This window comes from Labrus bergylta, chromosome 11, assembly GCF_963930695.1.
Source record: "Labrus bergylta chromosome 11, fLabBer1.1, whole genome shotgun sequence".
NCBI lineage: Eukaryota > Metazoa > Chordata > Actinopteri > Labriformes > Labridae > Labrus > Labrus bergylta.
In genome coordinates, this window is record NC_089205.1 from 13943558 (window position 1) to 13969535 (window position 25978).

A 25978-nucleotide genomic window follows, 5' to 3' on the forward strand; every position below is an offset into this window, starting at 1 on the left:
TATAATTGAACTTCTTTTTTTCAGCCTTTTGGGGGCACTGTTCATACACATATAAAGAGCTCCCATGTTTTTTTCCCCCTCTCTGCAGTTCCTTTAAAAAAACACAAGCTATACTCAGTCTGGATTATTTCGATTTTCTTTGCCTGTCTTTTATTTGTTGTTCATTCTTTCCTTTCTTAATCCATCATCTGTCTGTTTGATTTTATTCTCTGCTTGCCCTTCCCCCCTAATGTCTTCCCTCTCCACCCTTCCTTCACTCTAAATATCTAAACTTCTGTCTGCTCACCTCAACGTGTTTCTGTCACTTTTTGTCTCTCTTATCACTCACTTTTCTACCTCACCTGTGTCCAAGGGGAATGCTGCTAAGCTGGTGCACACTCCACTGACTGATAAGTGCTACCTGACTCTGACCCAGGCCATGAAGATTGGGCTTGGGGGGAACCCCTATGGACCCGCTGGCACAGGCAAGACTGAGTCAGTCAAAGCCCTGGGGGGGCTGTTTGGACGTCAAGTATTGGTGTTCAACTGTGATGAGGTATAAAGACCCTCCCAGAGAGAGTGTCAAAGTTTAACATTTCATTTTACTTATTATCAAAATCAAGTGCACACAAGACTGGTATTGGAGAACAATCACCTATGATTATATGAGATGTTCTTTTTCTCAGTTTGCACCTGTCTCTTTTCCAGGGTATCGACGTGAAATCAATGGGACGGATCTTTGTGGGCTTGGTGAAGTGTGGAGCTTGGGGCTGCTTTGATGAGTTCAACCGTTTAGAAGAGGCAGTGTTGTCTGCAGTTTCCATGCAGATTCAGGCCATTCAAGACTCCCTTAAACATCACAAGAACACATGTGAACTTCTTGGAAAGGAGGTCAGAAAAAAAGAATACATACATGTACAATAAATGTTGTTGAATGCGAGAAGACTCGATTTTTAAAGAACGCCATGAGTTATATTTCAAAGCTGCTTGAAGCTTTTGGTTGACAAGCTTTTTGAAGACGCTGCACATGTACAATGAGTGCACTGACAGAGTGTGAGCAGGTTGGTTGGAGGAAGGCTGTCAAATAATTTCAAACTTTAAACAGTCCTCGGACAGCCGCTAACAAAAGATTTTATCTTTTTTTGCGAGAGAGAATTTCATTCATTGATTATAATTATATGGAGACAATAATAAAAAGCATCAAATGTAAATCTCCTGCCTTACATTACCTTTGTTAGTGTCTTTTTGCACCTTTCTAAAGTATTTGCTTGTAATTACACACATTTAAAGTTGCACCTTCTACCTCCAGTCCATGCCTTTCTGTCTTTTCAGTCCGTTCCATTAATTGTTCAGTTATGTATTCATCCATTTTCAAAGACTTGGTTGGGTCATTAATCATCAAGAAATCAATAAAACTGCATTCATGCTATTTTAAAAGCCAGAGTATTGAGAACATTTTTTCTTATTTTTTTCATCCTCTAGGTGGAATTGGACCCAAACTCTGGGGTTTTTATCACGATGAACCCAGCAGGAAAAGGCTATGGAGGCAGACAGAAGCTCCCAGATAACCTAAAGCAGCTTTTCAGGCCTGTTGCCATGAGCAGGCCAGACAATGAGCTCATTGCCGAGGTCATCCTCTACTCTGAGGGCTTCAAAAATGGAGAAATATTAGGCAGCAAACTGGTTGCAATCTTCAACTTGGCCAGGTGTGTTGAGGATTCTTGGAACACTGTTATTTGAGATACAATACATTTTTGTTAATCGTCTCACTTATTATAGTATGTAACTGATCTGTGCCACTAATCTGATCTTCTGGTCTGTGTGGTCCCAGAGTTGAATTTATTTGAAATGCCACTACAGTCTATACCTATCTATTTATATTGTGGATGATACAGTCAACAGTCAGTTCAGAGTGGGAGCATTTATGTGTGAAAATGTGCCTTTATCTGTGTGTCCAGGGAGCTGTTGACCCCCCAGCAGCACTATGACTGGGGTCTGCGTGCTCTGAAGACGGTGCTGAAGGCCTGTGGAAGTCTTCTCCAGCAGCAGAGAAGGAGTCATGACAAGGACAAGAGTAAGAACCCCTCTGGCTATTTTTATTTTTATGCTACAATATTTCTGTGAGGCATTTTGACTTTTCCAATAGTGAAGCGTGACAAGATAGTTTCGAGACTGTGGGAGCTCCTTTGGCCATGACCTCTAGACGTATTTATTACTGCCAAGAGCACACAGAACCATAACTTGTGTTAGAGAAACCAAACTGCATTACAGAACACATATGGTGCAGACATTGGAGAGGGTGTTTGACAAATGTGACTAGTGCAGAGCAAGAAGATGTATTGTTTGAAATACTCTGCAACATGATCAGTTCTTAAACTGAAGTAGAACTGGATTTTAAGGCTGATACTAAAATGGATATTTGGGATTAAAGAAAAATGTCTTACAATATTTGGCAGACAGAAACATATCAAATGAACAAGATTTTTTATATGAAGCTTTAGAATATATATTTTCCTCTTTTTCTTTTTACTGCAACCAGTACTAATAGTGTATGGGACACTTTTAAAAGTCAAAACACACTCTGGTGAATAAACTATTTAATGGTGAAACTTCTTAAAAATAACATTAAATGGAGATATCACTTGGTACATCAGTACAACAATTTCTTGTTCTCCTATTGGCCAACACGCACATACTGTTGCTTATTTACAGTATTTTTTTCTCTCTTATTGTCTTATCTTAGGGTATATTTAAATATTAGGTTTGGATTTATATCAAATGTGTTCTCCCCTCTAAATTAATTTAGTTTTTGCAACAAACAACTTTATCTCTGCTCGATAGAGTGCAGGCGAGCGCTCTCTTGATCTCACAGCAGACACAGCAAAACCAAGCGAGCAGTATTATCTCACATCAGCTTCATAGAAAGAGAGAGAGAAGGTCCACTGTCCACATCCGAGCGCCTGCACTCTATCGCGCGCGCCCTCTCTCGCTGTCATTGTCTCTATGAATAAATGAAAAACTAAATAAAACAGGTCGGACTCGGAAATATACGGCACTTCGGCGGCCATAAATTTACTTGGGCGGCCCGTCCAGGTAAAGTCTATGTGTGGGAAACACTGCCCTTAGAGCTCTTCAGAAACCAGCGAGTGATGTCACATGCATATTTCATACAGTCTGTGATCTTTAGTAGGAATGTGCAATCAGTCATTGAAGCCGGCATAAAACGGCTGCCTCATAAAACCACAGAAAGTGATCACTATTAGAAACGTACAACCATTCAATTTAATGATACCTATTTACATGTTAAGAGCTGACTGCTCTACCTTTTTTTAAAATCTGTTCTAAAACACCTTCAGGAAGTTCAGTGGAACAATTTTAATAATAACTTCAAAGTCATTGCTGATTCTCTTCTCATTTGTTTGTTTAACTCAGAACATTCTGCTCAGTGGTTCAAAAACCACATTATTTCTTCAATTACAATGATTGTTGCACACCTGAATCTACTGACTGGTTACTGCCTGATAAAAATAAATACACCACAAAGGCAGAATACTATAGTGTCATATTTAGCAAACACTGATGGCAGACAAGAGCCCACTGCGGTTTATAAACATTAGATGTCATAAGATTTTTTCCATCAATAAGCCATTTTCACATATTCATCCTTCATCAGTCAAACTGTATCTTTTACATCTGAGTATCTAATCATTAACCTGCAGGAATGTAAATAAACGGTTCTTATTTCTTTTCTTTTATTGCAAGATTGTTATGAAAACTTTTTAGTCAGTTGGTCAAACTGACCCTGATATGTGTCCCATGAGAAGTGCTGAAACTATTGCACGGATAGTAAGCTTTTGACCTGAGAGATAGAAAGCTGCAGAGCCGATGAAAGGATTAAAGGATAAGGTGTGAGTGAAAATTCGGCTGGTTTTGGAGATACTTATCCTGTACCCGACAGGGTCCCACAACAAAATGCTTTGATAATCTGTGTCTCTGTGTGTGGTTATCCCTTGACGGCATTTTGAGAGACACTTTGCATGAGTCTACTAAAACATCAAGAGGATCTATTGACCAGGACTTTCTCTAAGCACCTGTGGTTGTCCTTGCCCTCTAAATCCTCTAACACAGGCATGTCGTCGATTGACATTTCGCCCAAACGCTCCGCTTCAAAACTTTTCTTCCCATGGGCTTCTCCGTACTTTTATCCTTCTCCCTTTTCTTGTTCCAAATTTGCCAGAGTTCTGTTGTTTACCTCTTCAGTACTTTTTTTCCTCACCTCCTTCCCCCTCCTTCTGACCTCTTGTTAGCTCTCTTTTCTAATAGCAGCCTGTCAAAGATGCTCACACGATCTCACCGCTGCCCCCTCTTTCTCACTGAAACCCCCCTTCAGGTTGCTGCTCTTCAATACTTTCACCCCTACCAGTGTCTTTTTTCCCCCTCTGCATTTTCATGAGGCCACCTCTCTCTCTCTCTTCAATCTTTCTGTCGACCACTTGCCCTTTATTTGTCCAACGCACACACATTCACACACAACATGTAACGCCTGTCTTAGCAATAGGTCCCCAGAGTTTCTTTGTGTTTGCTTCTGTGTGTTGTCCAGCTGAGGGTTACTACATGCTGGGGAAAAAAAACCACATTTGTAATGCATAAAAGGCTTGTATTTTTGGGAAAGAGAACAAAAATAACTGACTTAATCTTAAATCATGAATGGCTTTAGTGATTAGCACCTTAAATAACAGGAGGAGGCTCCAAGAGTAGCAAAAATGGTTCCTTTACCAAGTTATGTTTTTTATGTTTTTCCTCAACAAGCCTGTATTTTCTCTTTCTGCAGATACAACACTTTATTAAACCGCTTGATGAAAGCAAGTTGATGTATTCAGTCATATACTGGTACCTGATGAACTGTTCTTGAAATGCTTATTAAATGCTTCTTTTTTTTTTCCTTTTTTTTTTTTTACATTCATGCAGTTCAGGAGAGTAGTTTGGTGGTGCAGGCGTTGAGACTGAACACCATGTCCAAGCTGACGTTTGCAGATAGTTCCCGGTTCGATGCTCTGGTCAGAGATGTCTTCTCTGGGGTTGATTTCACTGATGTGGAGGACAACATTCTAATGCACGCACTGGAACAAGTCTACGAAGAGGCGCGACTAGAACTCATACCCAGCCAGGTGTGTTTGTATGAAGACCTTTATTGAGTCAGAAATAATCAGATTCATTTCAGGATAAAGATTAGAAGCTGATATTCAGCCAGCTTCAGTCTTGATTGCTTTATAAAAACATACAGGCATTGATTAATTGTGTTTTTTTTTTATCTTTGGGTAGCTGAAGAAAGCATTGGAGTTGAATGAACAGCTTAGACAACGCATGGGAGTTGTTATAGTAGGGCCAAGTGGAGCAGGGAAATCTACACTCTGGAGGATGCTAAGAGCGGCTCTCAGCAAGATGGGCAAAGTGGTGAGTAAGAGGCAAACCGCCTGCCCTTGAGCATAAAAGTACTATAAATATCATCTCTTTTGATATGAAACTTGCTAAAATACTTGAATTCATTTATACTATGCAAGGCTTTGGTTTCACTATTATTTGCAAATAAATATTAAAAGGATCATCTCCATCTTTGACTGATGCTGTTTTTTTTCTGTTTAGGTAAAGCAGTACACAATGAATCCCAAGGCCATGCCAAGACAACAGCTGCTGGGACATATAGATATGGACACCAGAGAATGGGCTGATGGCGTGCTCACACACAGTGCCAGGAATGTGGTCAGAGAACCACAGGGTAAGAAAGAGCCAAGATTTAAAGAGGCAAATTGCTTATTGGGATGGATGGAAAAGAATAGATGAATGATTTACATTAGTGATTCTCTGCTCTGCTTTAAATGCATGATAGTGAGTTGTTTATCTGTAAGCTAATAGAGTAAACACAGGATGTTTAAAGGAACAACACTGATCCTGTCTCTGCTGTCATATTGGGTTGAAAATACTTCCTTTGGCTTCATGTTTTTGAACTTTTAGAGGTGAGCTCGTGGATTGTATGCGACGGAGACATAGATCCAGAGTGGATTGAGAGTCTGAACTCTGTGCTGGATGATAATCGGCTGTTAACAATGCCAAGTGGAGAACGCATCCAGTTCGGACCCAATGTGAACTTCCTGTTCGAGACCCATGATCTTAGCTGTGCCTCACCAGCCACTATATCCCGCATGGGCATGATCTTCCTCAGGTCTGTCAGCCTATGAATCATTAATTCATTCAGACTTTAATAACAACTCAAGTTTTATCAGCTCGCTGGTCTCACAAACTTTTTTGGCCTCCTATTTTTCACTCCTTTTTGTAGCGATGAGGACATTGATGTTGGTGCTTTGGTGAAGTCATGGTTGAGTGGTCAGCCACAGGAGTGTCGCAATAACCTAGAAAACTGGTTAGGAGACTACTTCCAACGAGCCCTCGACTGGGTCCTCAAACAGGTAACCCCATTCCCTGTCATACTTCAAACCACAGGCTCAAAAACACAAGCAGTCTCTATTGTTTCATCCTTTTATATTTCAAACACAATTTACATACATAGAGCAACATTTTCTATAGGTATGAGACTGCTGTATGAATGACCTCGACATGCACTGACAAGCACTTGTTCTAGTACTAGATTTAACTGCTGACATTGTAACTGGTCAGCAGGTAAGCTCAGGTTTAACAGAAGTTATCAAATCCTTACACAAAGTTGCACATACATATTTGTTTTCATGCTATTTATTCCACAGTGTCCAGATATTCAAACTCATGAACCCCCTTTCCTTCTTCTCTCCTTCAATAGAATGATTTTGTAGTGGAGACCAGTCTGGTGGGTACAGTGCTCAATGGCTTCTCACATCTCAGTGCTGTGACAGAGAGAGGTCAGTTCCTTGTTGGTCTTCTAAGAGGTTTGGGAGGGAACCTCAACCTCAAAACGCGACAGGAGTTTGCAAAAGAGGTGAGAAGCCCTGTTTTTTTTACTCTTTTCAGCTGCAGCTGCTAAAAATTAGAGCATGAACCATCTTTCAGGTGCTAATGAAGGATAAACATACAGGATTAATGGCTTATTGTTTGCTCTTGTTCATCTGTACTTCTATAGCTGCTTAGCTGGGCCAGGGAAAGCCCACCAGACCCCAAAAAACCACTGGATACCTACTATGACTTTGACAGCGGTCAGCTGGTGGCCTACACGTTCCTGCGTCCTGAGGGTCTCACTCTGGAACAGCTCTCTCATACTCAAACTCTACCAGTTATTGAGACTCCAGACATGCAGAGAGGTCTGAACTGCTTCTCCCCGTGGCTTACAGCTCAGCACAGGCAGCCCTTTATGGTGGTCGGACCAGAGGGCTGCGGAAAGGGGTAAATAACACACGTACAGATGTGCATGAACAAACAGAGCACAAACATTAGAATAATTATTAAACAGAGGAGACACATGCAGACCCACTTGACAATTCATACATAGAAACACAGGTCCAAAATCTGCATCCAAAGACGGAAATACTTAGTTTTTACCATTATTGAAAAAATGTATTGTCACAATAACTGCTAACAATTACATTATATCACAGTGGCTCATCTTGAAACTTTGCCATTATTGTTTTATATGTTTCATTAGATGGCAGTCTGTGCAAGCCAACACTGTGATTGACAAACCTTATGTTGGTCTGCTTGTAGAAAAAAAAGGTTACCTGAGGTCACAGAACAGGAGTGCTCAATATGGATTGTGAGGCAGAGGCACTCAAATGTGCACACTCAAAATGACAAGTGAACACAATCAACACTGATTTGAGAGCTTTCTTTATTCAAGCTTTGACCTTTCTTGTAAAAGCACTGACAAGTCAGAATTGGAATAAGATGTGTGTGTGTGCGTGTGTGTGTGTGTGCATGTGTGTATGGTATATGTGCCAGGGCTTGTGAATGGCTACTCAGAGAGGCCTCAAAAGTAATGACTCCCTCCTCAGGGGGTTTTAGGAACAAGGGTCACTCAGTTTGTCTTTTACACTCCAGTTGAGTCTCCCTCACTGTCTCCTCTCGTCCTCTTGTCGTAGCTCCTTTTGCCTGAAAGGTCACCATGCCATTGAGGCATTGGGTTTTGTCTGCTTACCCTTCTGATACAAGAACAGCTAATTAATTAACACACACATACTCTTGAAGGAGTGTACATGCAAAATGCCTGTGCATCATTTGCTTTCCAATTATTTCAACTCTGTTTGCACCCGACCAAAAGGTCCCTCTTTGCCTTGGGGTTTGTTCTGACTAACATTGTTTTCTAGAAACCAAGTGGCCTCATGTTAAATACATTCCTGTCACAGATATCTCTCTCTGATCCTTCCCTGCAAAACACACAAAACATAAATTAAATGTATAAATGTCACAGCTTTTATTCACTTACCTGGAAATTTGAGTCCAGGTCTTTCAAAAGCCGGTTAAAAAAACAAAAAACAGGTGTTTGTGTATCTCTTGACCCTTTTTTTTAAACACGTTTTCTTCTGTCTAGCATGCTCCTGCGCTTTGCCCTCTCTCGGCTGCGGTCCACCCAGGTCGCTGTTGTTCACTGCAGCGCCCAGACCACGTCCCGCCACGTCTTACAGAAGCTAAGTCAGACCTGCCTGATGCTCAGTTCTAACACTGGTCGAGTCTTTAGACCCAAAGACTGTGAGAACCTGGTGCTCTACCTCAAAGACATCAACCTACCTAAACCTGACAAATGGGGGACAAGCAACCTCACTGCCTTCCTGCAACAGGTAAAAAATAAATTATAAACAGAAAAGACATTAAAAAAAAGTGCACAAATTAGTGAATGGATTATGTGCTTAAAAGAATGTACAGTAAAAGGCCCAGCTTCTTATCTTTGAATTTTAAACTGGTCTGTATCACATCAGGGAGGGATCAGGGCTGCTAAATGTTGATCTTGGAAGACTTCTTTAAAAAGTGTTTTTAAATAAATGCATTACTCTCTCCACACCATTCTCTCTTTCTCATATTTTCCTTTCTTTCCTCTAGGTTTTGACCTATAAGGGATTCTATGAGGAAAATCTTGAATGGGTGAGTCTTGAGAACATCCAGGTGGTGGCCTCTATGTCCACAGGGGGTTCCGTAGGAAGCCATTCCCTCACCTCCCGCTTCACCTCCATTGTTCGTATTTGCACCATAGAGTAAGTATAGAGTACTCTTTCTTCACACTTCACTCCACACTCTTTTCTCTGTTTTGGTCTCCATCCTACCCTGATGCTGACCATGTCTGGTTTTGTAATCCAACATCCATCTGTTCCTCTGCTCCTTTGCCTTTGTCTTTAGCTATCCAGACAGGGAGCAGCTGCAGACTATCTATGCAGCATACCTGCAGCCAGTTCTCCAGCATAGCCTGGGCAGCCAGGCATCCTGGGCCAGCACGGGGAAAACACACCAGCTGGCTGGGTCTCTTGTGCAGCTCTATGAACAGGTAATGACTTGGACTGCGTGTTCATTTTATTATTACATACCAGTTTGTAGCAACATATTGTTACCTAGGATACTGAAAGAAAATATAGGTTATTGGAGACTCTGATTGGAATTTGAGTTAATCCACATTGAGTGGGTTGCTACTCATCAGAGGAAAAGCACACACACATGATTTGTAAGTTTTAAAAGCCTGTGGACCCTCTGTGAATTCCCCGGTTGTAGCTGATTGCCTATCAGTACTTTGAGAAGCACATCAGATGTTATTATAATAATTTTTGCAGTCCAATATATATCTGAATTTGGTGTTCTTGCTCTCAGGTGGAGCATAATTGAGTAGTGCAGAATAATACATGAGGTACTTTTCAGCAGGTATTGTGTAGATGTAGAATCAGTGTTGTTTCATTTAATCAATTGAAGTTGGGAATTCCTCTTTTTGTTGTATATTGACCGAGCTAGTTGAGTTTCCTGCTCTCAGAGCCTTGCTGGCAGTGTGCACATGTACGAGTCTTCATTTCATGTAGAATTGGCTTCATTCTTATGCATTTACTAGCTGGATTTTAAAAACCAACAGATATACTAGCCAAGGATGAAATGTATGATGCTTTCTCGTCGTTTTGCAGGCCTTTTTTGGAGGTCGTCTTGCTTTCCGTTACTTTGAACTTAGTTTACAAAAACAATTAAAGTCGAGGACTAGAAATAAAATCAGAAATAGGCGGTCTTTCTTACTGGCCAGTTACTTTAAATGACACGTTTATAGTGGATAACAGCTAGAGGTGCACCCTAGCAGTGGCTGCTCCTCTCAAACATATCTGATTCTTGTTAGCTCAATAATTACCACAAAGACTGTTCATGATCACGTACTTTACTGGAACTCTTGTTCGACACATAGTACAGTGATAACCACCACTTACAGCGCCATAGTGCGCCCCTTGTCCCCCATCACCAGTATAGGACATAACACTTAACAATTCTGTGCCGATCTCAAATACACAAACACACACACACACACGAGCTTAGAGTTTCATACCATGTGCACAGCGCCAAAAACAATATACTGCAACAGTTACTCACACAAGTGCACTTTGTCCCCTCCTGCTCCAGTTCTCTTACAGACAAACACATTGAGCTGTAATGCACGTCCCTCTGTCAATGCACTCGTTCTTTTTAGACCTCTCCTGTAAAATGTCAACTCATGCCATTGTTAAGGGAGTGCAGTTGTTTGTTCGTATGCAATGTAATTTGGTGATGTTACAACACTGGGTTTGATCGTTTTGATACGCCATGGAAGGAGGAGGCTAGATGTTACATCTCACCTCCTCTTTCAATGACTCTGTAAAAGCCTGCTGCTCAATCTTGCAAGTAAAATCTTGAGTTATGTTTTAAGTTTAAGTATGTTTATGTGTTGAAACAAGTCAGTTGGTTATGTAACCTAGAGCAGTTTAGAATATGTATATATACTTTTTCTTAAATAGATAATGAATTATCAGTCAGTGTTTCAGTGTTTTATAATGAACATTAAGTTGAATTTACATTAAAGAAAAGTTAGAAAGAATTGGCCGGTCAGACCATGAAAAAAATCAGAAATCAATATCCTCCAAAGAAAATGCAATTAGTGCATCTCTTATTAAGACAGATTTTTTTGTAGCACTGTATGGTGCACCAGAAGCAATGAGAACACAATCAACAAGTGTGGTTTTATACTATATACCTAAGTTAATGAGCTTTGGAAACTTATACTAATATTCATGTGAAGTGTTTTTAAAGCAAGTATGGAGTTCTGCAGCAGAGTTGTATTATCCTGTCACAGACTTTACACAGGCACAGGCTGTCACTGACTCAAACTTGGAATGGCAAGTTCTTAGCTGGCATAGAAATGATTCTTTTAGAGGTTAAGTATCTGTGTCAGGTTTGAAGCCTTTTCATTTTTAATCTAATTACATTAAGTTGATCAAGCTGACAGACTCTGAACGTAAATATATATTTAAATAAACATTTGTATTGTCATTTTTTACTATGCATATTGTTGTTGGCTAAAATATCTCCCTCTTTATATATGTTCATATTTTCTCCTGTTTTTCATTTTAGGTGAAAACCAAGTTTACAGTGGATGACCACAGCCACTACCTGTTCACCCCCTGTATCCTCACAGAATGGGTCCTCAGCCTGCTGCGATATGACATCACTGCAGGTAACCAAACACATTCAAGAATGTGTCAGAGGCCAGCTGTGTGCAGACAAAACAAAGACAGTTTGATTTCGTGACCCCCCTGAAATGTTAGATATTATTTTTAGAATCCTCACTAAAAAAATCTTACTGTCACTGGGCGAAAAAATCTTTAATGATCAGTTTTAATGGCAAATTCATTAAGGACTGGGTAGCCTAGTGGTTATGTCGCACGCCCCATGTATGGAGGCTATAGTCCTTATCACAGCAGCTGTGGGTTTGAATCCGATCTCTGCCCTTTGCTGCATGCCATCCCCCACTCTCTCCTCTGAACCATTCCTATCTCTCTACAGCTGTCCTATCCAATAAAGGCAAAAAGACCTAAAAGTATATTTAAAAAAAAAAAAATCAACATGGACAGACAGAAGGCTGAATCTCTTCACTTTTCTCTCTATAGAGCTACTGTCTCTTATTCTCATCTTTCCCTTCATTTGATCCCCTTCGTCTTCCCTCCTGTCTTCTCCTTTTCTTTGCTTTCTCTATGTTACTCCCTCTTTTATCATCCTCTCACTTTTCTGTCCCTTCATCTCTTTCCCTCTGTCACTCTCTCTCTCCTGTTGCAATGCACTCCCGCTGTGATAGTGAGTCAAATCATTTATTTTAATTAGTAACGTCAGCAGACAGACTTCCCTTTTCCTATGCTCATCATTTTTTAACTCGCTCTTCTTTTTCTCTCTACCTTCTTGCTGATTACCTTCTTTTTGGTATGTATAAATCTCTCTCTATCTTTATTCTGTGGATGTGCTGATGCTTGTGGTGGATTTGAGTGTGCCTGTGATTACAATGACTTTGCCAACTTACCTTAAAACATAGGTGTTTGAAATTTAAAGAGACTATAATCAGGAAATAATTAAAACTAAATAACAAATGACAACGTGAATGCAACGTAACAATATGACAAAAACCTTTAGTCATGAATAAGGGAACAAAAAAAATTACCTGCATTTTAACCTCTTCATGGCTTTTAGGATCTTCAAAGTGAGCTGCTTTGGTTCTCTCTCACTGCTCTCACAAGGGTAGCTTTTGTCTGCAGAAAGCAACTCTTTACAGTAAACAAACAACTGTTAAACCTAGCTGTACAGTGCCTGTCCAGCACCAAACAATGGACAGATGGTAAAACCTTGATGGTGAAATGTGTTATCATTAAGGAAAACCATAGAACATATCTTCACAATGAGTTGATACAGACCCAAAACCAAGCTGATAGAGCTTGGTTTTATTACTACTACATTTTACATTTGATGACTTCAAATTAAAGATAATGTTGCTCCGTAACTGCTGGAAAAACCAACTTGAATTTTGATTTGCTAATAAGTTCAATGTATCAAACAAAAATAAATGATGAGTCATTTTTTTTGGGTCACAACTGAATTAAGTTGCGTCAAAGTGGCCAGATCAATTGGTAGTTGTTTTTAAAAATCACTGCAATATTTTTGAAACATAAATTACAATTTACACTACTGACAGATGCAACATAGTTTACATAACCAGCTAGTTAAAATGTTTTACAGCACAAACATGCCAAATTCAGTTTGAGTTTATTTCAGACAGTGTTTCTTTTTATGCTGTTCACCAAAGTGGACAACATTCTTTCATGTTTAAAGTAAAAGGAAATCCTAATCCTCTACAATTTAATCCCAGGCTTTGTGAACTACAGATTATGATCTTGACACAAACATCTTTAAAGTAGTTAAACCATTACTTGAGTATGTTTTCTACACATCTTGCAAATATAAAAATCAGTACTGACTCTTCATAGCCAGAAAAAAAAACTATCTTTACTGACACAACTGGTTACATTACCACTAAATGGGCTTTGGGTAAAGCCATTGGCATACAGAATGTTTAGCATGACAACTTTATATTTTTAGGAAGTGAAAGCTGTGTCTCTGTTTGACTGTCTTCTTCTGCTCCTACAATATAATCTGACAGACACTGTTGAAGCCAGTGGCCTCTGAGACTCTGATTCTGGCTTGTCCCTGTAGCTCTCTGCTGTAGCTAACAAGACATTACTGATTCTGGGGGGGATTTTGTAAATTTAGACTCTCCTTGGAGGTGCTGTCATCGTATCTGAGGCCAAACTGTCCTTTGCTTCATATCAAGGCCTGAGAAATTGTGTGCCTACTGTGCTCATGTGACAGATATGGAAATACCATCGCATACTTACTGTTCTTTTAATGGTGAAGGTGAATTTTGTTTGTAATATATTTTTAGGAAGTCTTTGAGTTTAGTGATGTTTCAAGGTTCTTAAGTAATAAGCAAACAACAGTAAAATAAATATCTTTTATGTAAATGCAATCTTGTGCATGTCTTTGAATATCCTGTTGGGTAAATGTTCAAGTCTCTCTCTCTCTCTCTCTCTCTCTCTCTCTCTCTCTCTCTCTCTCTCTCTCTCTCTCTCTCTCTCTCTCTGTCTTTCATTGATGTCTTTTAGCTCAATCTAATGTGACAGACAGCGTGTTGGAGGTGGTGGCATACGAGGCCAGGAGGCTATTCAGGGACCGGCTGGTTTCCTCCAAAGACCTTCACACCTTTGATAACATCCTGTCTTCCATCATACGTGGAGACTGGGGATCTGATGCTCTGGACAACATGACTGGTATAAAAAAAAAAACTCCTTTATATTCTTTCTGAATAAAACTTTGTATAAATATCACATATAAATGGAAAACAACTGTGTGCAGATGGATTCAACAGCCTAACGTTAAGGCAAAGCAGGAGAAGTTCTTATTTCAGATTGAGAACTTTCTGAAATGAATGCCAACAACTTACTTGTATTTGATTGGCTCTTTTCTTTGAGAAAACGACATGAAAATAATAGCTTAAAAGCCACACCATGCTTCCTTTATAACTTCTACTGTGAGAAAAAAATCCCCACTAAGTCATGGAAGAATAAGAAGCCACACCAGTCACATCGAGGGTTGTACACAGAGTACAGGTACAGTTCAGTTCAGTACAAGTCCCCTGATGACTCGAAATGAAAGATCATACAGACCAGATTACACCCTCCTTAAATAACTTTATTTATCACCTTTAAAAACACTGGTTTGCAAAGTGCTTTTATATACCAACATTAGAACTAAGCACAAGAACCCCAAACACAGAAGAAACCAAACAACAGCAAACCAACCAAAACTAAATGAGAACCCAACAGCAAAAGAACCAATGCAACAAAAAACCAACAGTGATAACAACTATCATAAGAACCATCATAATAATCCAGGCAACTCATCTAAAGAACCCATAAGAACCCAGGCAACACAAGAACACAAGAACATGAATTTAAACCAGGGAGATCAAGGATGTAAGATTTCATTAATTAACAGAGATAACAAAGAAAAACAGACGTACACACAGGTAGCAACTTATACTTACTTTTATTTTTGCTTGGTAATGACCTGCTCAGCAAAAGTAAATGCTTGCAGTTTCAAGCCATAGCCAGATTTCTCCATGCAAACTAACAATGCTAGCCAGCATAAAGAAAGCATGCAAAGAAGGCTGACTCAAAGAGGTGTAATGACGACAGACAGAGGCCTGAAGGATACATTCATTTTTATCACACCAACACATACAAAGGAAGCTCGCAGCTACATTGTCATACCAAGAAGCAACTCACCAAAAGTTCAAATTCAACACAATTGGAGGAGTATACATATGAGAGCCAGTTTTGGTGTCTCTCAGTGACTGAGAGGGAACAGTCTGCAGTATATCAGACTTGAAATAATTGCAGAGACAGAGCAGTATCCTGTGAGTGTATTAGCTTTTATTACTTCTCAACCATCCTATTACTATTGCACAGACCGTTGAATATTACCATAAGCAGTCTACCTGTCTACCCAAGATGTGAGGCAGCACAAGCTGAAGGCTAATACTTTGTGGCCTTAATGGGTAATGCATCTTGTTAATTTTGGCCTTAAGGGCAGTCTGCCTGCGAAACAAACAACTGTCTGATTCTCGGCAACATCTGATATACTAGCTGCTGGATTAACACTAATCATAATGCAAATGTTAATCATTCAGATATATATATTTATTTCCATGTGTTTTTTTGTTGTCAGTAGACAACAGCCTCTTTTTGTTTGTTGCTTAATGTGTTCATGCTGTATGCAGGTGCGTTGCTAACAGAGTGAATTACTTGCCCCTGAGTGCAGATGGTTTCTATGTGACATGGGGAGCCTCTGAAGGAGCTGTAATAGCTCCAGGCCAGTCTCTTCCTCCTCATGGTAAACAACTGGGATGCTTGGATTCGGCTGACCTCAAACAAGTCATACAGAAGGTACGCAGTGAGGAAATGTTGTCTGCTGTTTTGTGTGTGATCAGACTTGTTGGATTTAATATAAACGCATACTGAAATATAGAGGTCAGAAAAATTTGATTTATGTAAAAATAGAGGTTCTTATCTTCTGAGATTTTAAATAGATTCATAACTTCCAAAAGTCTTCTTTTTTTTTTGGCTAATCAGCCCCTCTCCGCTAAGTGCTAAGGCTAGCTCTTTAACTCAGTGGAAAAAATGGAGCAGCAAGAAATTAAGCCAGTCTCACAGATGGGTGTAGTTTGGACCTGAGACAGATCAACAAATCCAGTATGTCATCATCACAAAACACAACAGTAGAACAGTCATTTGAAAGTGGTCAACAGGTTTGTTTTAAAAAGGAGAATTTTTCATTTCTAAATGCTGGTTTTGATTCTGATGGCTTCATGCTGTCATGTCCCAGCACTTTGCTGCACACATCATGTACCAAATGTCCTTTAAAAAGAAAGTGCAGCATCGCCTTTCTTCCCAGGCACACATCAGCAACCTTCAGAAAATGGCTCAATCATCTATCTTGGGTGCCGCCTCCCCAGTTAAAGACCAATGGCTTCAAAAGTTATTGCTGATAAATCTTATATTTCTAAAACTTTATATTTCTGCCAAACCTTAATTTTCAATGCATTACTTTAATTTGGACTGTTATGAAGTCTTTCAACAATTATTTTTTGCTATTTTAATTTAATAAATAAATGATGGTAATACTTCATATCTCTACATCATTTGTAACTGTTATCTTTGTGGCTCATTCATCAGGTTGCCTTATTTTGTTTAATCCATCTGTTTATTTTTTTCAGAATGTCATTTGGACATCTCCTCACCTGTGTGTTTTTTCTTCCTTTAGGGAGTCGTGCTGTACAGTCGTGATAACAGGGAGCTGGATCTTCTCCTGTTCTGGGAAGTGTGTGACTTTGTGTCCAGGGTAGATCGGGTGCTAAGCCGACCCGGTGGCTCTCTGCTCCTGGCAGGCCGGAGTGGAGTGGGTCGGCACACAGCCACTTGCCTGGTGTCACACATGCATGGATACACATTGTTCACACCTAAAATCTCCCGTGGTTATACCCTAAAGCACTTCAGCAATGATCTCAAGGGGGTAAGAGTAGATTGTCAATTTTATCAATTCACTTTATGCAAAGCTACATCCCTTTGCAGAATTATGTAACAGATGAATGCATTGTACTGGCAAGCTTTTTGGTTTTACTCCCCATTGTCACCTTTTAATGTTGTTATTTTGTCATATTTAAATCGCCAAATGTAATGTGTCCTGATTTTATTTATATGAAATATATCATACAAATATAAAGGTGTTTGATATATGTGTATGACTGATGTAATGCATACTTTCTGTGTAGGTGATGCAACTGGCAGGTCTGGAGGGCCAACAGGTTGTTCTGCTTTTGGAAGACTATCAGTTTGTTCACCCAGCTTTCTTAGAAATGGTCAACAGCCTGCTGTCATCAGGTGTGTATTGTAGATGAATGTTTGTCTCTGTAATAGTTGAAAAGGAAAAAAATGACATTTAGGATATACACTAATTGGTTTTCTTGCAAAAAGTGTCTGTACGTTTCATCTGTACTGTAGCAGTAGCTAACAGATGGTTAGCTTGGCTTAGCATAATGTCAGTTAACATTAAGAGACAGCTGGATGTAGACTAAATCTGCCTTTAATCACTTCTTCAAGTTATCATACATATTTCTAAACTGTTAACAAACAAGTATAAATCTGTCCTCTGTGTGACTTTGCTTACTCAAAGTGATGAAAAGACTTCTGTGACTAAGTGTGTGTCTCAGGTCAAAGCATTCCAACAAGTTGTTTATTCAAAGGAGGGTCTTAGAAATAGTATGTCTGTATTTTGTTTGTGTGTGTTAAAGTATTAATCATATCCCTAATGTAGCACAGTTTTGGAGTGAACTTTAGATTGAATATGAGACATGCACTGAAGAGCTCATGTACAAAAGCCAAAAATATTTTGTAAACTAATGATAGGTTGCAGTTTAAATGTTAGAGGGTGTCTATTTTGAGGCTTTTTTATGCCTTTATTTTGGACATAAGACAGTGGATAGATTCAGAAATCAGGGAGTGAGACAGTGGGGGAATGACATGCATGAAAGGAGCAGCAGGTCGAATTCGAACCCGGGCTGCCCGCTTGGAGATCTGCAGCCTCCGAGCCATGGGGCGTGCTAACTAACCACTAGGCAACCGGAGCCCCAGGGCCTCTCTATCTTCTGTTTAGTTTCTTCTTAGAGATGCCAGAATGTGAGCAAACTCCAATGATTCCTTTGTTTTGTCATGTTTCAGGTGAAGTTCCAGGTCTGTACACACCAGAAGAGCTGGAGCCTCTCCTCTCCCCACTAAAAGATTCTGCTTCCCAGGATGGATTCACTGGACCTCTCTACAACTACTTTTCCCATAGTTAGTACTGTATATTTATTGGCAGCAGATTTCCATTGTCTGCCTGTCAATCATTATTTTCATTTGTCCTTTCTATGTGGTATACTGCCCCTTTTTCCTTTTATGTCAGCCTTCCACATGTGTCATCTTCGTCCTTCTGACTGTTCTGTCTGTCCTCATCTGTGACACTCTCTATTACTCCCCCGCAGTACACTGATGTATACACTGTAGAAATGGTGCATTGTGCATTAAGGTTGATGTGGTTGCTAGAGAATCAAGTCAATAACTCTACTGTTGTCAAAGTAAACCAACTAAGGATCTCCTTGCTCACACTCATTATTCAACTCCATCAGGGAGCTATAAGCCAAAAGGTACAAACACCAGTGAGACAAAAACAAGACTGTTTATTTGCTCTGTATTGTCTTTGTTTCCTTCTTATTTTCTGTGTAATGAGAAGTATTTTGCGACTAACTTATCCTCTGTTTTGTTCTCCAACTCTTGTCAAACCCCCCTCCCCCCCAAGGAATCCAGCAGAACCTTCATATTGTCCTGATCATGGATTGCTCCAACTCTAACTTCACAATCAACTGTGAGAGTAACCCCGCTTTTTACCGCAAGTGTTCTGTCCAGTGGATGGAGGGATGGTCTGAGAGCAGCATGAAGAAGGTATGTGTTAGAGCAGGAGGAGGAGGAATGACAAGATCCAAAAGAGATATTAAATCAGCAGTTGCTCACAAAGGTCACAGCAGTATTTATCATACGGATTTGTGCTGAAGCGTGTTTAGTATTGGGATTTACATAAGCCCAGAAACGCTGAAAAGACAGACTTCTCTGTCCCAGTATTTGATCAAATTTCACGCAGGCCAGAAGTTGACAAAATGTGCATAAGAAAGGAAAGATTTGAATGCATGCATCAAGGATTTCTATCAAAATGTAACATCAGGGGTGTGTAAATGTGTTCCTGACAGATTCCTGAGCTGCTGCTGGCAAAGACAGAAGGAGGAGGAGAGGAGCATGAAAGAGATCAGGGGAAAAGCTCAGGTAAGATCACACATACCGATATTTAAATTCTTTATTTGTTCAGAAAAAACAACCCATTTAGAACAATAAATAAAAGTTATTCTCTTGTATTTTCTTTAAATTTGGAACCTTAAAAATCACTGTAAGAAATAGTTTACGTTAGGCCCCCGTGCCCATCTAGCGTTTATTCAGAAAACTGCTGGCTGTGATCTTGGAAGCACTTTAATGAAGCGTTTGTGCGCTGAGAAGAAAAGCTTTGCACGTCCGTCCTGTCTCTATGACAACAGTCTGTTGAAAACGGCTGCTGTTTGACCGTCACGACTCCTTTACTGCATGAACAAGACATGTTCTGTAGGCGGCAAAACTCCAGGGGAATATCATACATTTGGAAAAGATCGCTGGCGACACCAATAGCGCCTTTCTTAAAAGTTGTAAGAATTGCTCGGAGTGGCTGCATAAAAAAGGCTGACCGCTTGGAAGAAAGATGCTGGGCACTGCGCTTTTTCTCAAGATGGCTGCTTTCTGATGCGTACTCTCTCTCCTCATTGACTACAAGACAATGGCGATCAGAAAAAAAAAAACGCTAGGTGTTTTTTTCATCCTGATTTGGAACCAACTTACATAACAGAACACATTTTACCTTATTTTCTGTTATGACTTTAACCTCCTAAATTGAAACCACATTGTTCTCAGGTGCCTCTTTAACCTGTGCTCCCAGCAGGTTCTGCACAAGGAGACCTGTGCCGCTTGTTCCTGATTGTTCACGAGTCATGTAAAGAGCGTGGTGCAACACCAAGCCAGTACATGGCCTTTCTGCATGTCTACACTGTATTATACAGCCGGAAGCAGAGCCAGCTCACAACGAGACAGAAGCATCTGCAGGTACAGTATTAGCTTTAATACAAGCTTGTTCTACAGAGAGAAGTAGAATGCATGAAGTCATTTAATTATGGTTAGAGGTGTTGTGTAGCTCAAAAGTATGGAAGTAAAAGTATTCTGTTAACTTAGCTAGTTAAGATAAAAAAAAAAAAAAATAGCCAACGTACAGAAAGTATGAATGGGTAGAAGAAAAAGATAACAGGCTCATCCCAAGTATTTCAGGATATTTCTTTAAAATGTTGATACATTAGATTTTTATTTTAATATGTTTGACTTGTTTCTGCAGGCAGGCGTGTCGAAGCTGAACGAAGCTAAAGCATTGGTGGATGAGTTGAAGAGGCGGGCAGCAGAGCAGAGTGCACTGCTGAAGACTAAACAACAGGAGGCAGATTCTGCCCTGCAGGAAATCACCACCTCCATGCAGGTATTCTCAGTGGCAGGCAGAGCAACGCTTAAAGGTCCTGCGGGTTTCATGTCTCTTCCATGTTGTTGCTGTCCTCCCACTGTGGCCGTCTTCCTCTCCTCTCCTCTCCTCTCCTCTCCATTCCTCAAGCAACTTTTTTTACATTTTTCATAGTTATGACTCCCCTGCTGTGAATACACTATTTATTAAGTTTTTGTAGGTATGCATCTGTTTGTTGAGTGCATTCCCCTGCAGTATTCCCTGTCCCCCGATATCCACGTTTCCATTTCCTCCTACTGACTCAGTCTCTAGGATGGATGGATTGATGTAAGCGGGACAAAGAAAACTGAACACTGTTCATTAGTTGGGATATCCTTCTGTCTGTCTCTCTGTGGGGAGGATGGCGGGAAGGAGGGACATAAAAGAAACAAGAAACAGAAGAAAAAACTGTCCGCAGAGTCAGTTTGCAGAGTGATAATTAATGACTAGACTCATCGCTCCGGGCTGTAGTGGCTTTGTCTCCTGTAGAGAGGAAGACAGCAGGGAAGGGAAAAAAAAAGGAGGAAGACTGGGACAACCAGATGCAGATTGAAACAAACCAGGTGGAAGAGTGAAAGAAGATTTGGGGAAGATGGAAACATTCAGAGTAGGAGGAAGTGAAAGAAGAAATAAAACTAGATGAAAAAAGGAATAAGGGACGTATTAAGAATGAATGACGGAGTCATGGCTTGACAAATCAATGGAAATTATCCATCAAAAAGGGTCATGTGTTTTTGGTCAGTCATGAGTTCAAATGAGTAATGAGTAAATATTTCATATTTATGATGTAGAAATTGAAACATTTGAGGGCCTTATTTCCAAACCATCACAATGAATATCCCACCATCTGTCTGGTTTTCCAGAATGCCAGTGACCAAAAGACAGAAATGGAAAAGATCAAAGGAAAGATGGCTCATGAAGTCTCCAAGATTGAAGAGAGAAAAGCCAAAATAGATGACGAGCTGAAGGAAGTACAGGCAAGTTGTTTGATTAACTGTCCAGTTGCTAGAAAACAAATGCATACAATGCCCTCAGCCTTTACCAAACTTTCCATCCCAGCTGTGTTTATCCATTCTTTATCTTTGCATCCTTCACTTTTCTCACCATCACTGCCCTCTAGCCTTTAGTCGATGAAGCAAAGCGTGCAGTTGGAAACATCAGGCCTGAAGCTCTGTCTGAGATTCGCTCCCTCCGCATGCCCCCTGATGTCATCAGAGACATCCTGGAGGGGGTACTAAGACTGATGGGCATCTTCGACACTTCCTGGGTCAGCATGAAGAGGTGATACTGGAAGAGATGGGACGAACGTGGTTGAACAGGCAAAGTCAATAAAGAAGAATAAATAGATAGTCAACAGACAATATATGTGTCACCTTTTCAGTTTCTGAAAAGAGGTGTGAGAAGGTTATTGTGTGATAAGAGGTTCATGTGGAAAGTGTTAAAAGGAGGAAATATTCAACAAAGCTATTAGAGATGCATAGTCCATAAAAGATTGCTTTATTAGGAAAAACAACATTTTCTGTCCATTTCTTCTTTGAGCTGTCAAGACCAAATATTCAAATTTTTCGTCTTTTGCAAGTATTGATATTCCTCACCACTTAGTTACGTGATACAAATAATATGAACTCAACCAAACAAGATGTTTAGGAATATTTCATATAATAAGAGCTTTCAAATAAGTATATGTGTGACTGTGTCTATGAAATCCTTTTATGTTTCAGTTTTGATTGAAATGAGCTTTTGGTACAAATCACTCATCTGACCGTGGGCTCCTTTAGAGGGGCTCAGATAGACAAAGGATTCTGTCCCGCTAATGATTCATGGTAATTGGGTCAGCCAACCCCTCTCCGAGTGCTTCAAGTAACAAAAAAGAGAGAGAGTGAATTTGGTTTGTGTGTGAGAGAGGGAGAAAAAGAGAAAAAAATGAGGAGGGAGCTTGGGGAACAGACAGAGAGAGGGAGAGAGAGAGGGTTGGCAGAGATAATAAAGAGAATCAGTTGCAACTGTTTGCGGCTTTGCGCTTAGAGACGGAAAAAAACGTAGGTTGCAACCAACCACCTCCTCTTTTCTTGATGAGAAGTCACTTTATTTTATATCTCTCTTACAGTCTGTCTTTTTAGCACATGTTTGCTTCATGATCATCACATTTAAAGTCAGACAATACTACATAACAACATTTAATCTCTTCCATATAGTTTTCTGGCTAAGCGTGGTGTGAGGGAGGACATCGCTACATTTGAGGCCAGGAACATCACCCCCGAGATCCGCCAGAGTGTGGAAGAGCTGCTCAACAGGAACAAGTCATCCTTCGATCCCAAGGTCAGCTAAACATGATAGCAGAATACAAAACTTTGGATGTTTGTGAATTTGGTCAACTCCCCCTCCTTTATTTTTAGACATTTTGGTTTCCTGAAGATGGCACTGCGGCTGCTGTTGTAACTTGAGTTGTTAATTCCATGTGCTGTTGCTGTTGTTGTTGTTGTGGTCAGAATGCAAAGCGTGCAAGTGCAGCAGCTGCTCCTCTGGCTGCCTGGGTCAAAGCTAACGTCCAGTACTCCCACGTCCTGGAGAAGATAGAGCCACTGGAGAGAGAGCAGGCTGGACTCATGGAGTATGAATACATCTCACACACACACACACACACATATATTTATCTTTGCTGATTAAAAATAAGAGATATCCGTAAAGATACCATGCTTGTCAGTGAGCTTTTGGTCTTAGTCTTAACTTGACTCTCTCTATGCTCTATTACGCATATTAAATATTCATACATTTAATGATGGACATAGACACATTCTACATGTAATAATACCATATTTTTTTTACATTTGGTTTGTGTGTTTGCAGAAACCTCAGGAAAACAGAGAGTAGGAAGAACAAATTGGAGGACCAGCTTAACTCTGTCGGAGCCAAAGTCAACGATTTGAAAGAGAAGTATGCCTTGTTCCACCTTTCTGTTCATTCTTCAGAGCCTTGATCAATACATTTCTTTCATATTTCACATGTTAAAATAGCTACAGTTACCTTAACGATGGGCTTTAAAGCAGGTATGATTGAAAATGATGCAGCGTTTAAAAAGTTTCAGGAGCTAACTTAACTAACGATCTAACATTCCACAAGAAAGATTGACATACTTTTTGTAAATGACCTTTCACACTCTACCAACCACGCAGGATCCTTTTTTCACCATGTAATTAAATAAACAATGTTACAAACAATCTATAATGCCTTAAGGGCAGGTTACTTTTTCTTCTGAGATTGGCTGAAACAGGCCCTTTTCACTTCTTGTCTGGCTCTAGTTCAATAATGATGAACGTCATTCAGAGTTTGACTCAGACCTTCTGGTCTCTCTGGTGCCCTCTCCTCCAACGCCTCCAATCTTGGCTCTCTCCAAACAATCAACTTCCCATCATCCTTTTATCCATTCCTGTTGGTACATTTATTTCTTAACTCTGAACCGCCTGATTTCTTCCTTCCTTAGGTAATTCTTTTGCTCTCCTCTTCTCTCCTTCCTTTCTGTATTCGGGCCTTGTTTCACCTCAACTCACCTCAGCTCACATCACTTATCCTCACATCAGTTTGCTTGTCAGATTTCATGGCATATGTACAGATTGTATACCACTTATCTTGGTTTGAGGCAGCTACAAATGGATAATGGTTTAGAGTTATTATCAGATATTTAAATTATATTATTTTATTTCTTTATTCCAGACACATAGATCCATATCAGCATGAAAAATTATATATCATCAAATATAATACAAAATAACAGGCCGACTATTGAATTGAACTATTTCTATTAAACAAATATGGCAAAGTGGCTTGGAAATCTCAAGCCATCCTGCTTTTATAAACACTTTGATTTACTTCTTTAAACGACATATTGATGAGCTTTCCGAACCCTCCTGTGTTCCTCAGGTTTCAGTGTCACACGACAGAGGCGGCCAAGTTAGAGGCTGAGGTGACAAAAGCACAGGACACGATCACTGCTGCCCAGCAGCTCATATCTCAACTGGATGGAGAACACACACGGTGGAACGCACAGGTAGTTTGACAAATGAGTGTTATGATATATGTATGTGTGCTGGTGTGGGAGGTTACACACATTTACAAAAAGAGGGGGCTCATTTGCCATGTTAGAGCAACAGGAGGGGACGTGTGTGTGTTTGTGTGTAGATGATTGTGAGTGAGTGTGTGTGACAGGGGGATGTATCCCGCTGTCTTGAGTCCCTTCTGGCTGTTTTTACTCCTCTCTACAGCATCTGTCTGCACCTTAATTAAAACACTCAATCTCTTACTGACATACACACTCTTGCACACACACTGCCTCCCTCTAGGCCCTCACCAAAGAGCCAGTTTACTCTCTACTCACGTTTTTTCATACACACGTACAGATACACACTTCATCCTTAACTGTTTTTCACACTATGCACTAGCTGTGGTTTGCTATATGTTAATGCTTCGAGGATTGTGCCAGTGCTTGACAGGAAGGGAGAACCAGAGAGCGAGAGAGCGAGAGAGATAGAGGTGTACACCACTACACAGTAATTGCAGAAATAGATTTTTTTAGTTGAAGCCATGAATGTGGCAGCATAGTTGACACTAATAGTACAGTGGACTACATGTTCCTGTAACCTTGAAACCAGCCCTACACATGTCGGCATTCAGGGTTCAAGGTTTTACAATTAAGCTTAGAGGATTGTTATTTTCCAAACATCTACATGTGGATTTCTGATCAATGACATACTGCTTAAAACAATTAATCAACCCAAGAATTTAAGTATTGTCAAATGTCAGTTTCTCTCCTGCATGTGTAGAGGACTAAGTTGTGCCATTGTTAGCATAAATGTAGATATGGATTAGGGTTCATTGGTTTGGATGAGACAGAAGCATTAAAATGCTATGGCCACCTTCATCTCTTCCATTTTTATCCCTACCTCTCTTCACACTATTATCCCACTATCCATGTGCTGCCCTTCTCTCGCTTGGCGTTTCCTTTTCTCCCTAATCACCTACCTGTCCGTCTTTCGTCTCTCGCCTCTCGCCTCTCTGTCTTGTCTGTTTCTCTTCATTCCGTGGCGCTCTTCCTTTCAGATGTCTGAGATAAAGAATGAATTGGACACACTCCCTCTGAGGGCCATGCTTGCTGCAGCCTTCATCACCTATCTGTCCGCCGCTTCTGAAGACTGTCGGAGACAATGTCTGGAGAGTTGGATGGCTCAATCTGGACTACAGAGTGAATATGCTACTGCTAATTCTTTTTGCCAATACACTCACACCA

The 25978-nt window shown here is 40.2% G+C and overlaps 1 protein-coding gene across 1 annotated transcript in view; it reads left to right on the plus strand.

The window, feature by feature from the left end:
- The window catches only part of dync2h1 (dynein cytoplasmic 2 heavy chain 1), a 129733-nt gene that overhangs the window by 24064 nt on the left and 79691 nt on the right, over positions 1 to 25978 (plus strand). Inside the window, exons 37-67 of the mRNA XM_029280376.2 lie at positions 353 to 535; positions 688 to 870; positions 1462 to 1685; positions 1938 to 2053; positions 4948 to 5147; positions 5302 to 5433; positions 5623 to 5755; positions 5992 to 6199; positions 6314 to 6443; positions 6791 to 6946; positions 7088 to 7347; positions 8489 to 8735; positions 8995 to 9146; positions 9289 to 9433; positions 11518 to 11620; positions 14091 to 14255; positions 15808 to 15932; positions 16810 to 17058; positions 17318 to 17426; positions 18264 to 18377; positions 18880 to 19022; positions 19325 to 19397; positions 20098 to 20258; positions 20542 to 20679; positions 21561 to 21674; positions 21818 to 21978; positions 22893 to 23016; positions 23187 to 23308; positions 23545 to 23631; positions 24616 to 24742; positions 25792 to 25933. Of these exons, the coding sequence (XP_029136209.2) occupies positions 353 to 535; positions 688 to 870; positions 1462 to 1685; positions 1938 to 2053; positions 4948 to 5147; positions 5302 to 5433; positions 5623 to 5755; positions 5992 to 6199; positions 6314 to 6443; positions 6791 to 6946; positions 7088 to 7347; positions 8489 to 8735; positions 8995 to 9146; positions 9289 to 9433; positions 11518 to 11620; positions 14091 to 14255; positions 15808 to 15932; positions 16810 to 17058; positions 17318 to 17426; positions 18264 to 18377; positions 18880 to 19022; positions 19325 to 19397; positions 20098 to 20258; positions 20542 to 20679; positions 21561 to 21674; positions 21818 to 21978; positions 22893 to 23016; positions 23187 to 23308; positions 23545 to 23631; positions 24616 to 24742; positions 25792 to 25933 (4726 nt within the window). The remainder of the gene's footprint in view (positions 1 to 352; positions 536 to 687; positions 871 to 1461; positions 1686 to 1937; positions 2054 to 4947; positions 5148 to 5301; positions 5434 to 5622; positions 5756 to 5991; positions 6200 to 6313; positions 6444 to 6790; positions 6947 to 7087; positions 7348 to 8488; positions 8736 to 8994; positions 9147 to 9288; positions 9434 to 11517; positions 11621 to 14090; positions 14256 to 15807; positions 15933 to 16809; positions 17059 to 17317; positions 17427 to 18263; positions 18378 to 18879; positions 19023 to 19324; positions 19398 to 20097; positions 20259 to 20541; positions 20680 to 21560; positions 21675 to 21817; positions 21979 to 22892; positions 23017 to 23186; positions 23309 to 23544; positions 23632 to 24615; positions 24743 to 25791; positions 25934 to 25978) is intronic.